The sequence below is a fragment of the Dendroctonus ponderosae genome, unplaced genomic scaffold, assembly GCF_020466585.1.
Source record: "Dendroctonus ponderosae isolate FM_Combo_2020 unplaced genomic scaffold, Dpon_F_20191213v2 Dpon_F_20191213_1, whole genome shotgun sequence".
In the NCBI taxonomy this organism is placed as follows: domain Eukaryota; kingdom Metazoa; phylum Arthropoda; class Insecta; order Coleoptera; family Curculionidae; genus Dendroctonus; species Dendroctonus ponderosae.
Genome location: NW_026017110.1, coordinates 30352980 through 30367987, shown reverse-complemented (window position 1 = coordinate 30367987; position 15008 = coordinate 30352980). Strand labels below are relative to the sequence as shown.

Genomic DNA, 15008 nt, shown 5'->3' with positions numbered 1-15008 from the left:
AATTTCGATAATATTTCATTAAGATGAAAAGAAAAATCTTCAAACATGCACAAATATACAGATTTTTTAGATATATGCAATTTTTCATGAAATTGTATAAAATATGCAAAAAATGCATAGATATGCACTTTGCATATTTTCCGCCCTCTATTGATTACCTTAGTAAAAAACTAAATAAAATTTGTTTTAGTATCCGAAATGTTTCAAGATACCTCAATGAAACTGCCTGCAAGGTCCTGCACTTTGCGAACTTTGAAGGAACACTTAGACATGGAATAATTTTTTGGGCGAGTAGCTCGGGGACTCGAAATATATTTACAGTGCAGAAACGTATACTAAGGACTATCCACGGAATGTCCCCTTTGCAGTCTTGTCAAGGGGGTTTTAAATCAAAGGGTATTTTAACCGTGTATGGTCTGTATATTCTTGAGGCAATATTATGTGTTTGGAGTATATATTTACACGATAGATGCGTTAACTTAGATCATAGCACCCGCACCGGGAACATTTTCTATCCAACACACAGACTAACACTGTCTGAAAAAAGTCCTTACTATATGGGAATAAAAATCTTTAATAAAGTAGAAAACAGCACTAAAAAAGTAAGAATTTTAAAAATTGTTTAAGAATAAATTAAAACAGATGTTAATTGAGTTAGAGCCTTATACTATTAAAGATTATTTAAATATATAACAACAGTACCTTTTAGTATAATGTGTCCTTTGTCAATTTATTTTTTAACGCCAATTTATTTTGGATTCTTTGTACATGTGTATGTATCAATTGAATATAATTTGAAATAAAGAAAAAAAACCATACCAGAAATGATGAGCAGACTGTCTGTTATTAACGAAAAGTACGGCTTAAAAATAAATAAATTCAAAACAAAAAATGATAAGTAATAGACAAGACAATTCTTCACAAATATCAGAAATTGCAGGACAAGTGGTAAAAAATATACACGAGTGCCAAAGATTGTGTATGACTTATGGCCGTATTTATAGTCCAACTGCCAAGTGGCACTTGAGAGACAATTATCGAAGAACGACTTGAGTCACTTTTGAGTGATAGTCACTTGAATGTTCAGTATCAGTTGAGAGTCGTCTATAAGTACGGCCATTAACTGATGCTTTCCATGCATTTGTGCACTGCAATGGTCATACTCATGTGCTTATGTAGTAAGTACCTGTCATATAAGTGCCAGTCGTTGTCGGTAATCAGTGGAATCGTATGCAGAGGATTCATCTGTATTCGGTATATTAGATAAGTTGTATAATGCAAATTTGAAATAATTCATCAATGCTACCTTTATGAATTCTGGCTTCTTAGATTCACCAATGACAACGTTAGTTATTTTAATGTTGTGCTCTAAACCGAGAGCCTTCATTAACATAAGCACAGCCCTTGAGGGTGGACTAGGTGAATAGTAGTAAATGTCGATGGCTTTGCTACCCATTTTAATTGCTACACTCCTGTAATAAAAAACAATTAAGTGTCAACATAAATACTAACTTTCTGCTAATACCGCAGATTACTCAAATACTCTGTATCATCTTCTGTCTTGAGGGTCAATAAAATACAATCAATATGATAATATAATGAAACATTCCGTTATTGATAAGAACTACCAATACAGCCAGGTAGGACCATATTTGATCTAAATGTTGAAATATAATAAAAATATATTCGGAATTGTTTAAAGCTGTCGTAGAGCACCTATATGTCAATAAGGACTCAGCCAAGTGTTGCTGCACAAGTGATATATGTGTTATAATATGGAACGGTGAATTTTAAGTCACATATCATAGAAAATTATTTTGTGAATTGTTTTAAGTTTAAATATGCCCACCAAGTGGAATTGGTTTTTGGGCTTACTCTATAATGTGATTCAATACCTACATTATTGAATGCTAATGAGACCTGAATAGAGACACTAAAAAACCAAGCGCTCTGAACAAAAGAGCACAGTTTCCTACAAAAAAATCAAAACTTTGTCCTCGCTTAGCTCTACGACCTGAATTCAACAGATTGAATAATTATAAATTTATTTATTTATTAAACATTGAATTTAACCATTTTTATGAAAGAACATTGCCCATGTTCTTGAATATTTCATTCTCCATAAATAATACATAAGTTTAAATAATCCTCGTTGGTATAATTTAAGCGTCTGCGCATGATCATGAATTATTTTCAAAAGGTAACTGACAGCTGTCAGCATTTCTTTAGCATTTGGTTGTATTAGAAAATGGCCACTTGCGTCATGGCAACTAAGAGTGACAGGATTTAAGATAAGATACGGCAAAATAGCCACATAAAAACATTAAATTGGCGAATTCGAAAACTACACACTTTTGGAATAGACCACCGTACACAAACTTATTTCCAATACGAAATAAGAAAAAATTATCAAAAATGGGGGTTTTCATCTGAAAAAAATAATTTTGAGCGGTTGTTCCAACTGTATTTTGAAATTTATTTTTTTAACAATTTGTATTAATAGTTTGCAAAAAAAACGTTGTAACCCGTTACAAAAAATAACCGTTCATCACACCTCTAATAGACACATTATGAGTCTGATACACATGAATAACTTTAAAAATACATCATATGAAACATGTATGTCAGATTGTAATTAAAATTAATTAGAACACTTCTAAAGTACTAATGTAAATTTATTTCTGTTTACACTGTAATTTTTTTCTATTTAACTTTTCTGGTATTTCGGCTTAAGAAACCTGACGCTGCATTTTGGTGTGATATGTGTGAAGTACTTTGAATATGCAAAAAAAGTTTTTTTAAAACTCGTGCCGACGACGTAGTGATTATAAATATTGCACAGTACGTATATTAACAGTTAAATTCAGAGATAAAAAATATAAAAATACATTTTAACAATAATAGTAAACAACTTACTGGTTACTAACAGGGGCAATGCCCTCGTTGTCAATGCAATTACCCAGAATGGAAAAATAAGGGAAAGTATGATACCCACTCAACCACTAGTGGAATATGATCTGCAAAGTCAGAGAGAAACCAGAGGTAGTTTATGGAAAACAGTCAATGAATCAATCGGCAAAAGAACAAGTTCGGAGAATAGAGTTCGCTAGAGATGCTGCAGTCACTGTTAACTAAGTGTGATCGCAGCACACGGTTAAATCGCATTCTAATTCAACAGAAATATAAAATATAAGAAATTAGATTAAAAAATGTACATATTATCGAAGAAACACATCGATAACCTATCAACTAGTATTTAAATATAAGAATACCCTATGAATATTTTACTGACATCTCATTTATGCAACATAAAAAAAAATTAAACCGATAAACAACCGAAGTATTTAGTTATCTTCCTTCCAAAATGTGTCCATTTGTTTATTTAAAATGTACCTCTAGCACAAAAAGCTCGACATTGTTTTTCCATGACAATTTTCAATCAAACAAAAACTTTAAATTGCCAGCCGATCAAGCTATACATTTACTGGTACATTATTTATTAAATTACGTGGCCTTGTTTCGGATTAAATATGTAAAAACTATGCATCTTGGTAAATGTATTGATCCCAAAGGATTGAATACCAACAGTAAGTGAGTTGTAACTACCAACAGTTACAGATAATAATGCCTAATAAATCTTATCTAAATCTAGTAATTAAGCTAAAAAATGTACAAATGCAGGTATTTCTCCAAACGAGTAAGAAGGAAAATAATACTGTTTTTCTGTTAGTCATTAATAACTAACTCACTTTTTACGTTAGTCCCAATAGGGTATTTTTTTTAGATTCGGATAGAAAGAAAAATATATAAACGAAATGCACTCTTGATTTCTAGATCTCTGTTTTATTCAACAACAATATCTAACACAGCAGCTTTATATTTCTGGGAGTTCGGGTTTCTGATTAGAACTTTATTTTTCGCAGTCAAAGATGTTAATGCACTGCCAGCAATATATCCCAACCCTTTTGATTGTCCAAATGTAAATGAAAAGGCGCCGTGCTTAATAAATCCGATTACTGGTCGTATACAAGAATATCTAATAGTCTTTGGCTCCGGCAACCAGAGACTTCTCATTTTGTGCCTGTATGTTGTCAATATATCTATATCGGTTGGGGATGAGGGCTGAAATATTGTTAAATAGTGCGTAAGAATATATGAATCCAATGTAAGCATTTTTTACCTTTTTTAATTTCCTGCATCGTTTCCTTCTTCTGCGAAGCTTTTGCAACAACGACTTATGCTCTTGTCTAAGAGCTTTTCTCTTCTGAGCCAGTAGGTCTTTGTGCATTGGTTCGACAATTTCGTCTCTACTGGTTCCTTCTTCAATCGTACAAATTAGGCCAAACCTCGAGCAGACACCTTTTTTCTCAGTCAATAATTTTACGGGTATAAGGCAATTATCTGGCAAAAGAGGTGCAGCAACACCACCGGTAAGGAATTTCTGTAAAGATAAAACTGAAATGGTAATCGCGTCCAAAATGTGCTGAACTTTAAAAAGTCGAAAATATTGGGGATTGGCCAATGGCAGTCTTCAGAATAAATTTCTGTCGCAATTGCCAGAAATAGAGAATTTAATTTGCTCTTTGAGGATTACAAAATAAAATAAACAACGGTTAGGAAAAGTCAGTCAAAAATAAATAAATAAATGCAAAACATTATACAGATTAAAATTTTCTAAAGTAGAGTCAGCAATGTTGAGACCAAGATAAATTCTTATGGGACAAACAGTAGAAATTGAGAGAAAAAAGTGTTCTAGTGGTAAGATTGCTGGCATCTTACCCCTTACTAATTCTACTCTATGTGTGTCTTCCCATGAAGCAAAAATGAAGATTCACCAATTAGAAAAATGAATTACATGTCAGATGCAAATGAAACCCACAATCTAGCCCTCGAAAGGTAAGAATTAGTTGGAAGTTTTCACTCCCAAAAAGGTAAGAAAGAAGTGTTTTAAAATGGATGAGGATTCTTTGAAAAAACACTTTGAAATTTCTCACCAGAATAGAGTTGTTCTGACTTAGTTTTCTTGGCTGTTTTGTGACCTTTTCCCAAAACTTCAGCGGGTCCATCCTCAATATTTTCCACTAATCAAAAAGTGTAAAACCAAATTGGCCTGATAGATTGCCTTGTTTAATATTACCTGGATCTCTTTAAGCACTAATCGATCGCGTAGCACGAAAAACGTCGAGCAATGTTGTCCAGACCAGTCGGAAATAAGTAATTTCCAATTGAATGAGAACGGTGATGCGATAGCAAATTTGTTAAAGTTTGTCCGTTTATTTGGTGGTAACCTAAAAGAAATATCAACGTGTAATATATCCATGAAAACGAAATTTGTATATGGAAACACACCTGAAAAAAGTATCTCTATATGTGTCTGTGAGAACATGTTCCTCTTGTTCGCCTGCAGTTGTATCGGGATAAAGTAGGTCGCATTGTGATTTTTCGAAGGCAATCGACTCAGTTTCCCGTAGACCTCCGACGCGGCCTCCCCACATTACAAAAGACATAAAAAAAGCTTGAGACCAGACCGACGGCACTATTACATCCCATCCACTCCCATACCCTACATTTAAATATACTATTATAACATATCAACTTTACCGACGTAAAACCCGAACTATTAGGAGTTGGAATTAGTTTTAAAAGTTTGTTGGTAACAAACTTGTTGGTGACAGAACAATCAAACCAGCTAAATACCAAATAAGCGTATATATATGATTGATAATGTATTTTTTTAAATAGGTTAAGAAACCAATAACAGAGAGTAATTAGTCTTTGCCAATATTGCAAAAATAAATAAGTAAATAACATTCGAGGTAAGGTTATGGTAGTTCCGCCGTTCTTATTGCGTACTTGACGTCACAGGAACAGCTAATCACAAGAGCCTATTGTCGGTCTATTCTGTAACGCTGAGGAAAGTACAATACGCAAACTGTTCTTCCAAGCTGGTATCCGAAAATTGACAAAAATGGAAATTGACAAAAAAAATTGACATGCGCAGTTTGTAAGATAAATGATATTCCAATATCCCACGAGACCGCCAAACGTCGTATTTACATTTTGTTCCTTATTCTGCTATATAAACACCCCATTAGGCGTTATTCTTATGCCTTAAGCCTTATCCTGTATAAACCCACCATCATTCTAATTACGATCCAAGCAAGACCCAGATATTATATTAGAAACAATTAATTTACCATTATTATTAGAAGTTCTATTTCCTACACGCCACAGCAGTATAATGGGAATCACTGATTGTTGTTCTCCAGGCAACTCCAAACCCGGAACCAAAGAACTTTTCCGCATTTCAACAATCTGCGCATTAGACATCTGTAAATTAACACGTTATCAGGCTTTACAGAAACTTTGAACATTTGCTTATATACAGGGTGTTCGGATAAGGGTAAAGAGCGGCTATATCTCGACAACGATAAGGACTAGCGGTTTGGAAAAGAAATCCTTATAAAAAACGTTGCCATAAAAAATTGTGGGAATTTGAATTGAAGTTCGTAGCTCCAGCGCTACAGGGCGTAACTTCTACCAAAAAAAGTCCTGGTATCTTGGAAAATGGGGAGACCAGACACAACTTTAAAAAGGTTATTTACGAGTTTGGGTAATACCGCATCGTTCCACCGGCAACCGATTCCACTATTTTTGGCCTAGTTTGAGAGATCATTTTAGTTAATTTCCTTTAAAACCCTTTTTTAAACCGTTTGGTTTGAACCAAATCAACTAGATGACGTTTTCTGCTCTGTTGCGACTAAACATTATAAGTCGGAATAAGTTGCCATAGTGAGAAACAAATCACGTAGCGACGGAGCCGTGGTCACTGCTAAATTGAAAAGATCGCTAATTTGGCACAAATGTTAAACATGTTTAACATTTGTGTAATGTAAACATGATATGACTTACTTAGACATGGAAAATTTGAAATAGAACGGACATGTACCCCAGGTGGGTAAACAATAGTTTCAAATCCCACACCTTGGAAAAGACGGTCAGCCTCATGGATTCTGGGGGAGGAAAAAGTTCGCACTCTAAAAAGAACAACTGATAATAGCAACATACAACTGTCGATCACTCCTGTCGGACACTCAACTCTTCTATCTAGAAAATGAACTCTGCAAAATTAAATGGGACATCATTGGACTGAGTCAAACCAGAAGACATGGAGAAAACCGGTTGACACTTCAATCGGGAAAAACCTTTTATTACTGCAGACACGAGAGCGAAAGTCAAAGAGTAGTAGGTTTCCCAATACACCCAAGAATGATCAAATACATTCAAAGCTACAACGGAATCTCGGACAGAGTAGCATATGTAACCTTGGAGTTGTCAAAGGACTACCGAATCAAAATCATTCAGATATATGCACCAACATCAACTCACGAAGACGAAGAAGTGGATATTCTATATGAGGACATCGGAAAAGCCTTAGGCAAAGACAAATGTAATAAGGACCTGGTTATTGGCGATTTCAGCGCTATTGTTGGGAAAAAGCTTTCCGAAGACGAACACTACATTGGTAATCAAGGACTAGGAGACAGACACCCACGAGGACATATGTTATGTAACTTTCTTGAAAACAAAAGACTTTATGCCATGAACACCTTCTTTCTTCAGAAAACGCAAATGAAATCGACATGGATGAGCCTTGACGGCTGAAAACGAAATCGATTATCTCCTATCATCATCCAAGAAGTTTGTCACCGACATCTCAGTTCAAAACTCTTTCAACACAGGAAGCGACCACCGGATAGTCGGAGCTAAATTATCCATACCCAAGCCGAAAAGATATATTAAACACAACACAAACTCAATAGATAGCAGCACTCTGAAATAAAACAATATCATATAAAAAACGAAATGATAGCCAAATTAAGCGAAAATATAAGTCCCACAAATATAAATGAAGTGGCAACATACTTAACAAAGATAATTAAAGAAACAGCATTCAATATCGCAAAAAAGAAAACGAGAAAAACAAACAAACTAAAAGCGGAAACGCTGATAGAAAAAAAAGAACCTTGTACGGCGAAGGCAAACAAAACACAGAAGAATACCGCGAAATCAGAAGAGAAGCAAGAAAAATGATACGCAAGGATTTGGAAGGAAACTACATAACAGAAGTAGAAAATGCAATCGAAAATAATAAAAACATGAGATGCCTCCGGAGGAACAACGGCAGGAAAGTGTTAATAGCCCTAAAAGAGTCCATGCACCGGGAAACCAGCAATAAGAAAGAAGTACTAAAGATCACCAAGAAATTTTACCAAGACTTATACACCTCACAACTAAAGAAACTAGAAACAATTACATTTAAGAAAGTGAGAAATGTGGGGTCGGACGACATCCCCGAAATAACAGTGGAGGAAATACAACATGCTCTTAAAACATCAAAATATAGCAGGACCTCTGGATGCGACGGCATATTAATAGAAATGACCAAGGAGGCAGAAGAAACAATCATCCCGAAGAAAGACGGAAAGACGAATATTAGGCGTTTCCCTGCGTGACAAAAAACGAAACGAGTTCATTAGAAGCAAATCTAAAATAACAGATATAATAGACCGGGCACCACAACTGAAATGGGACTACGCGGGACATCGCCCGAATAAAGGATGACAGGTGGAATGGAAAAGTGTTGCGATGGAGGCCATGGACCGGCAGAAGAGCGAGAGGAAGACCTATCACACGTTGATACGACGACATAAAAAAGGTGGCAGGACTTCCATGGATGAGAATTGCCAGAATAGAACAAAATGAAAAGAACTAAGGGAGGCCTATGTCCAATTCTGGACGAAGAACGGCTAGAAGAAGAAGAAGAACCGCTAAAATAACAGTGTTCCAGACATGAAATCGGTAAGCGCAGCCTTCCAGCTATTCAGTTGCAGCAGTTTTAGTAACCATTTGTCAACGGAAAATATGTTGAGTTACCGCGTTGCGTTGCTGATTGTGTTTATTACCTTTCGTCTATGAGAACTACTGTTCAGTTCTCCAGGAACCATAATCGGTCAGATTAGCAAAATATTGTTTAGTTTCGGTGATGATAGAATTCAACATTTTTAGTTAGTAATGTTATTGTTGACTTTATAACACGCGTAAATAATTCAAATGCTATTACAAAAACTTTGGTGCCCCACCAATCAGGGGAAGTCCACTTAAAATATTATTAAGACAAGATTATTACATTTTTTAAGATTTTCACAAACTTGTTTCATAACAAAAAAAACACAAGTATATGAGTACTTTTGTTCCATGCGAGAGATTATTTTCCGAAGCTGTTGCGATCATAAACGAGCGAAGAAATAAAATTAGTAAAAAGCATACGCAAAAAATTATTCTTAAATATTAATTAATTTTAAAATGAAAATTAGCTTTTTAAACATTTTCGCATGCAAAGCGTAGGTATATTTTATTTTTAATAATTTAAACCGTTCTATTTTTATTATCAGTTTTTTTCCTTCAGTAGTTACTTATGACCCGTGTTTTGTTTTTGTTTTCGGAATATATTATTTTTAGTTTACCTATAACTAAGAATAATCTTTTTTTAATAAACTAAATCATTATTTATCATCACTATTTCTACCATCATCATCATTGCGAATTTTCATTGAAAAATTTAAAAACATTATACTTATAGAACCTAATACCAAAGTGAAACTGCAACGTTGGAATCTGTTCCTGTTGTAAAAATAACCGTTTAGCACACCTCTACAATGTATGGCAATGAAAATATTGTCAGGCACATAACTCACATTCGGCTAACCGAGTAAGATGGGCAGGTCACGTAGTAACATCAGAAAATAACATGTTGATAAAAAATAGTATTCCTGGAGAGACCAGATAACAGCAGATCAATAGGTAGACCGAAACAAAGATGGAAGATTGCTGTCGCTGCAGATCTATCTAGGATGAGAGTCCAGCGGTAGCAAGTGGAAGTACAAGATCGTAGGAGATGAGGATTTCAGCCTGATCCAATTGTGGATGAGGCTAAGACTCACCCAGAGGAGTAAAGCCATGAATAAAGAAAATAATTTACAAAAAACTTGGTTTTTTAACGTAAGAACGGGAACAAATAATACCGTGTTTATATCGTTGAATTCGCTATTACAAGAGCTAGCTACCTAATACGTCATCTACTTTTTTCGGTCTATATGAAAAAGAAAAGTTGATGATGGTTTCAAAAAAACGAAACATTGTAATTTTTTTCATGCACACCATCTTGGAGAGCTCGAAAAGGTGCCATGAAAAGTATTTTTTGTTTTTTGGTATGATTTGAAATTACTTCAAAAATGTTATGTATGTGACCTCCTGATATCGCAACTTTTTTCTAATTTCACCGACTTCGTATGCAATGCATCCTTATCTTGGACACCCTGTATAGATGTCCCCATCTAACCTTAGATGCGCCATCTATCAAATATTTGTTAGCACCGTCGGTTTCGCCCTAGCAATTACACAGCATTGATGAAACACATTTTCTTGTATTTGCGATAATTTACGCGATATTTGACTAGGTCCTTTAAATGAGCCACGGTATAGTTGTGGATTGAAGTGGACATATCGAGATTACTACCATCAAAAAATTAATTTAACGAATACTTACCTTAAAATACTGCACAAAGTTTCGGAATGAGTCTACAAGTAATGGGCTGAAAGAAAGATTCTTCTGAAACGTTTCGATATCTATATCCTCAAGAGTCTGTATATCGTCTAGTGTTGCTTTAGTTCGTTTCTGGGGCCAGACCATTCTTGGATCTTGAACAACGACCGCAAGCACCATATTGGGAGGAAGGCAATTAACATTCGTTAAGTCAGCAAATGCTTGATTTTGTTCGTTAAAAATATCCATGCTTTCACTATTGATCCAAGGCGGCAAATTTTTACAGTTTTCATTCAGGATGGGTGTCCTACATCAAATGGTTTTAATTAGTCGATTTTGTTAGTTAGAAAATTTGAATTGAGTTAAAAGGGCACACATTTATCAGTGAAGAATAGTGTTTTCAGCATGTGCGCCTAATTTTTTAGATGCGACGATATCAAACGACGACAATTCTGATCAATTTCCTAAGACAGATCAAAACTTGAAATTATCTAGTGGTTATTCCCGCTAAAAGATTGAAGATTGCGGCTAAACTGGTTGATTGTTAAAAAGTATAAATTACATTTACCTAAAGAAATTTTGAAAATTACAGGGTCTTGCGGTAGCTGGGATTCAATGTAGGATATTATTATGCCGTTAATAGCTGCGATAAAAAAATTGATGGATTCATTTGTCAATAAATGTTCTTCAGTCAATTGACCTCTAGCTGTAGTGTTCCCAAACGGACGTAAAATCCCGACGTGGCAAATAAACGGCACAAAGTCGATTATGACAAAACATTTTGTAGCACTAAAGCGAAAATTAAGGGTTCTAACCTGAGTGCATGTTTCAATATTGCAGTTGACAACGGACCAGTTAGTCTAAATTTTCCCAAATCGTACTGCAGTTCTTTCACTATAACTCCACCGGATTTATTCACATTTTCTTCAAGAGACAAATCAATCTCAAACAGACCAACAAATAGTTCTAAGATCCTCGCATAATATGCAGGATGTACAAACACCCATAGCGTTCTTTTTTCACTTTTTGGTTGATCCCAAAAAAAGTCAACTTCTCCTATGGCTTTTCTCATAGAATTCGTGCAATCTGGGTCAAAAATAGTAAGGGTGCCAAATTTTTTACCTAAAACACGTGAATGCATTAAGACAATATAATTTATCCTTGAATGTGTTCTTTTCCATGAATTAATTCTATACCTTCACAAAAGCATGTTGCTGAAAATGTTAATCCAATTTTAGAATCTGTTACTTTGGCTAGCTTAGAAATAATGCTCGGATATGCACCAGCGATTTCAATGCATCTGATGTAGGATAAATCCTGAACTAGACAGTGTTGAGTAGTTGCTCTATAACAAGCTCGAAACGATTTGTCGCATGGCTGTTTGGGAAGCTTAAATCCCCACTTTTCAACCATATGAAATCTATAAATCATGGTTTCATGTAAAATTAATAGAATTTAGAAGCAGTAATTTGCATACTGTTTTGGCAAAAGTATTGATCACAAAAAATAAATAAATTTATCTTTAAGAACGAATCACCATCTATACTATATACGTACCGCTTTGCATGCCAAATGTGGGTATCCAACCATTTAACCCTCCTCTGCCTTCTACTGTACTCACACTTAAGATTTAGTGGTCGCCTAAAATAACAGTGACATCAATAACCTATTAATATTGTCCGGGTTGTGCAGGTTTTTATCTAGAGAATCGCTAACAAAACTCAGTAGTGAAACCACATTCTCATTGCCTAAACTATTGGATATGCATTCAATCCACCAGAAAACCACAATAATCATCCAATTTACTAATGATTAGAGTTGGGTAGTGACACCTATGCTCCCAGGCATAGTTCGAATGTATGTAGCAATTCGGAAGTAAATTTACAATCTAACACAGTGATGATATACAGAATTGTTCAACGTTTTTGGTGTTTAGGGAGCATGTACAATATTGCAATTTGCAATATATGAGGTGCGCCATAATAGTATTGGAAGCAATTTTTTTTAATGGAGCTCTTCATATCCATATCAGCTTTTAATGAATGATTGCAACTATCGAATAAAATCATTCGAATGAATTCATTCATTGAATAGAGGGCGCCATCGGGTGCAGTGTAAAAAAGTTGGCAACTACAAACTTATAGTCTTCAAAACAATTAGATATAACCGTATTTTTACTAATAATATTGCAGTTTGATTTTTAAATATAGACAATTCCATTTTACCTAAATTAAAAATTAATTTAATTTTTGTTTTATGGATGTGCTTACTTTTCTATTCTGTTGTTAACTATTCATATTTATTTTACCGTAATGTTTGTATTTACTACTTTTCTTGAAATAATATAGTAAAAACTCTACAAATGAGTCGTATACATACAGACATACTGTTGCTAATAGTACTTTTTCAATAATTTTGTACTAATACTATTTTTTCAATTTTAATAAATGAATATTGAATTGAATCAACTTTTTCCCAAAACCTTATCGAGAAATAAACGCCGGAACTTTGACGAAAACAAACAAAGTAGAATTAAATTTTTGAACATAACAATATTCATAATAACATTCATAACAATATTCAAAACGCCCTTAAATTCCACCAAAAATCATAAAAAGTCGAGACATGTTGAGCTTATACATAAGTTATATCTACGATTTCATAGTTAAAATAAGTTAAAATTGAACGGTTTCGTTATTACATATAATTAACCAATAGATAAATTATATTTGTATAATTAAATATACAGGGTGATTCAAAATTGGCGTCATTCCTCTGGAAGTGTTGTCTGGCGCTGTTATAGGAGTACCGAAAAAATAGTAAATAAAATTAATTGTTATTAAAAACTGAGAAATTTGCAAAAAACTCTATCAGAAATACGGCAGCAATGTTTTTCAAGGTAATCTGCCTAATTAACATTGCGCAAATACCTGTGGCTTCGTAATTATTTAAAACTCCGGTAACCATGGAATTATACAGACTGACAATAAGATAGACAAGGATAAACGGTAAATTCAACAAGATTTGTTGAATGTCGAAGACGAAATGTCAACCTGTTCTCATACCCTCGAATATTGGTGTTTAAAAATAAACCAGACAACACCAAACATTTGAATGGTTAACTCCAAACAAGCTAGTGCCTGTGTAATCTCCTTATTATCCACTCTTGTCAAGCAGCTTCTCGTATTCAGTTAAATAACTCGTGCTCCATTTGTATCTCCTTGTGCTGTGTGTATCGTACAATCGTGGTAGGAATGTAGCCCTTCCTCTGTATTTATTTGGTGATTGGGAAAGTGTCAGTTATTGTGCTCTGAGTGCCCCTGGAAGGGCCTGATTCGATTTTGCCCAATACTTGTTGGGGGAGATCGGGGAAGATCATTAACTACTCAGAAGTACATTCAAGAGGTTTTAGAAAACGATGTCGGACCTTTTGCGCCTCACATAGGCGAAAATTTTTGGCTTATGGATGGTAATGCCAGACCACACCTAACGAATGGCACAACATAACCCAAGAATTTACTACAAACCTTTTTTATGGAATTCCAAGACGTTTGAAGAGGGTTATTCGAGGTAGAAGAGGCAATACACGCTATTGAATTGGTTAAAAACGGGAACTACCTGAAATGTCTTTTTCATACATTTTTACCAAAAATCTGATAAACTAGTGACTCATGTTTTGTTTTAAATTGTCTTTCGAAAATATTCTCATATTAATTTAAAAAACAATTATTTGAATTTTGATAAAAGTATGTAGGGTTCATAATCTTTTTTCTTTGAAATTTATAGATGGTTCGTCAATTTTGTCCATCAGTGTATTTCAAGCTGGACCGATAAGTGCGATTAAACAAAAGCAATCCGTTCTTAAACGCAAAGAACGAATTAGTATTTAGCATGTGCACTTAATAAATTACCTTATGCTTTAACAACTAAAAGCTGTTAACGGTGGGCAACCCATCTACCGAATTAACGAAATCACAAAGACATTGATAACTGACCTTCTATGTTTCCTAGAGAGCTTACTGGTTTTAGGAGGCAGCCCAGACTTTTTCATCTGGTTAAAATGTATTTCCCGCAATCTTCTGGGCAGTCGTTTCACAACATGAGACATAGCCCTACGCCTCATATGTTTCGGTAGTTTCTGAAAAGCCATTTTTGTCCCAGCATTTTCACTTAGCGCTTTTCTCATTGCTTTAATTTCCTTCATCCGAGCGGCCGTAAACGTTGACAGATTTATTGCTGACGGCAAAGACACCTGCCGTCCCGACGGCCCTGTAGAATCCATAATTCGTTTGCTACTCCACAAAAACTGAATTTAAAAACAAGTTCAATTTTATCTCGTTATTTTCTTTTATTTATTCTCAAACTTAACCCTATATTTTACAGGTTATCCTCTGACTGTTAC

General features: G+C 34.6%; 2 protein-coding genes across 6 annotated transcripts in view; both read right to left on the bottom strand.

The window, feature by feature from the left end:
• Nucleotides 1–3749, bottom strand: part of LOC109541879 (glutathione S-transferase 1) — a 21697-nt gene extending 17948 nt beyond the window's left edge. For 2 of the 3 annotated variants that reach the window (XM_048661061.1, XM_019910876.2), the window contains exons 1-3: nt 2917–3749; nt 1307–1472; nt 1187–1245 (exon numbers count right to left, since the gene is read on the bottom strand). In XM_048661061.1, the coding sequence (XP_048517018.1) occupies nt 1187–1245; nt 1307–1456 (209 nt within the window). In that variant the 5' untranslated portion in view covers nt 1457–1472; nt 2917–3749. The remainder of the gene's footprint in view (nt 1–1186; nt 1246–1306; nt 1473–2916) is intronic. The other variant, XM_048661060.1, reaches the window with a different exon arrangement.
• A 74-nt stretch (nt 3750–3823) lies between these two features.
• LOC109541872 (ribonucleases P/MRP protein subunit POP1) lies at nt 3824–15008 on the bottom strand. Of its 3 annotated transcripts, none has more exons than XM_048661054.1 (11): nt 14602–15008; nt 12164–12247; nt 11803–12026; nt 11422–11728; nt 10610–10913; nt 10403–10450; nt 6198–6330; nt 5350–5563; nt 5138–5288; nt 4181–4441; nt 3824–4122 (listed from the first exon to the last, which is right to left on the bottom strand). In XM_048661054.1, the coding sequence occupies exons 1-11, from the start codon at nt 14886–14888 to the stop codon at nt 3844–3846; spliced, it is 2292 nt and encodes a 763-aa protein (XP_048517011.1). In that variant the 5' UTR covers nt 14889–15008; the 3' UTR covers nt 3824–3843. The 3 variants fall into 3 exon arrangements, with proteins under 3 accessions (XP_048517011.1, XP_048517012.1, XP_019766422.1); XM_048661055.1 differs by lacking the exon at nt 14602–15008 and adding an exon at nt 14518–14581; XM_019910863.2 differs by lacking the exon at nt 10403–10450 and having other exon boundaries at nt 14602–15007.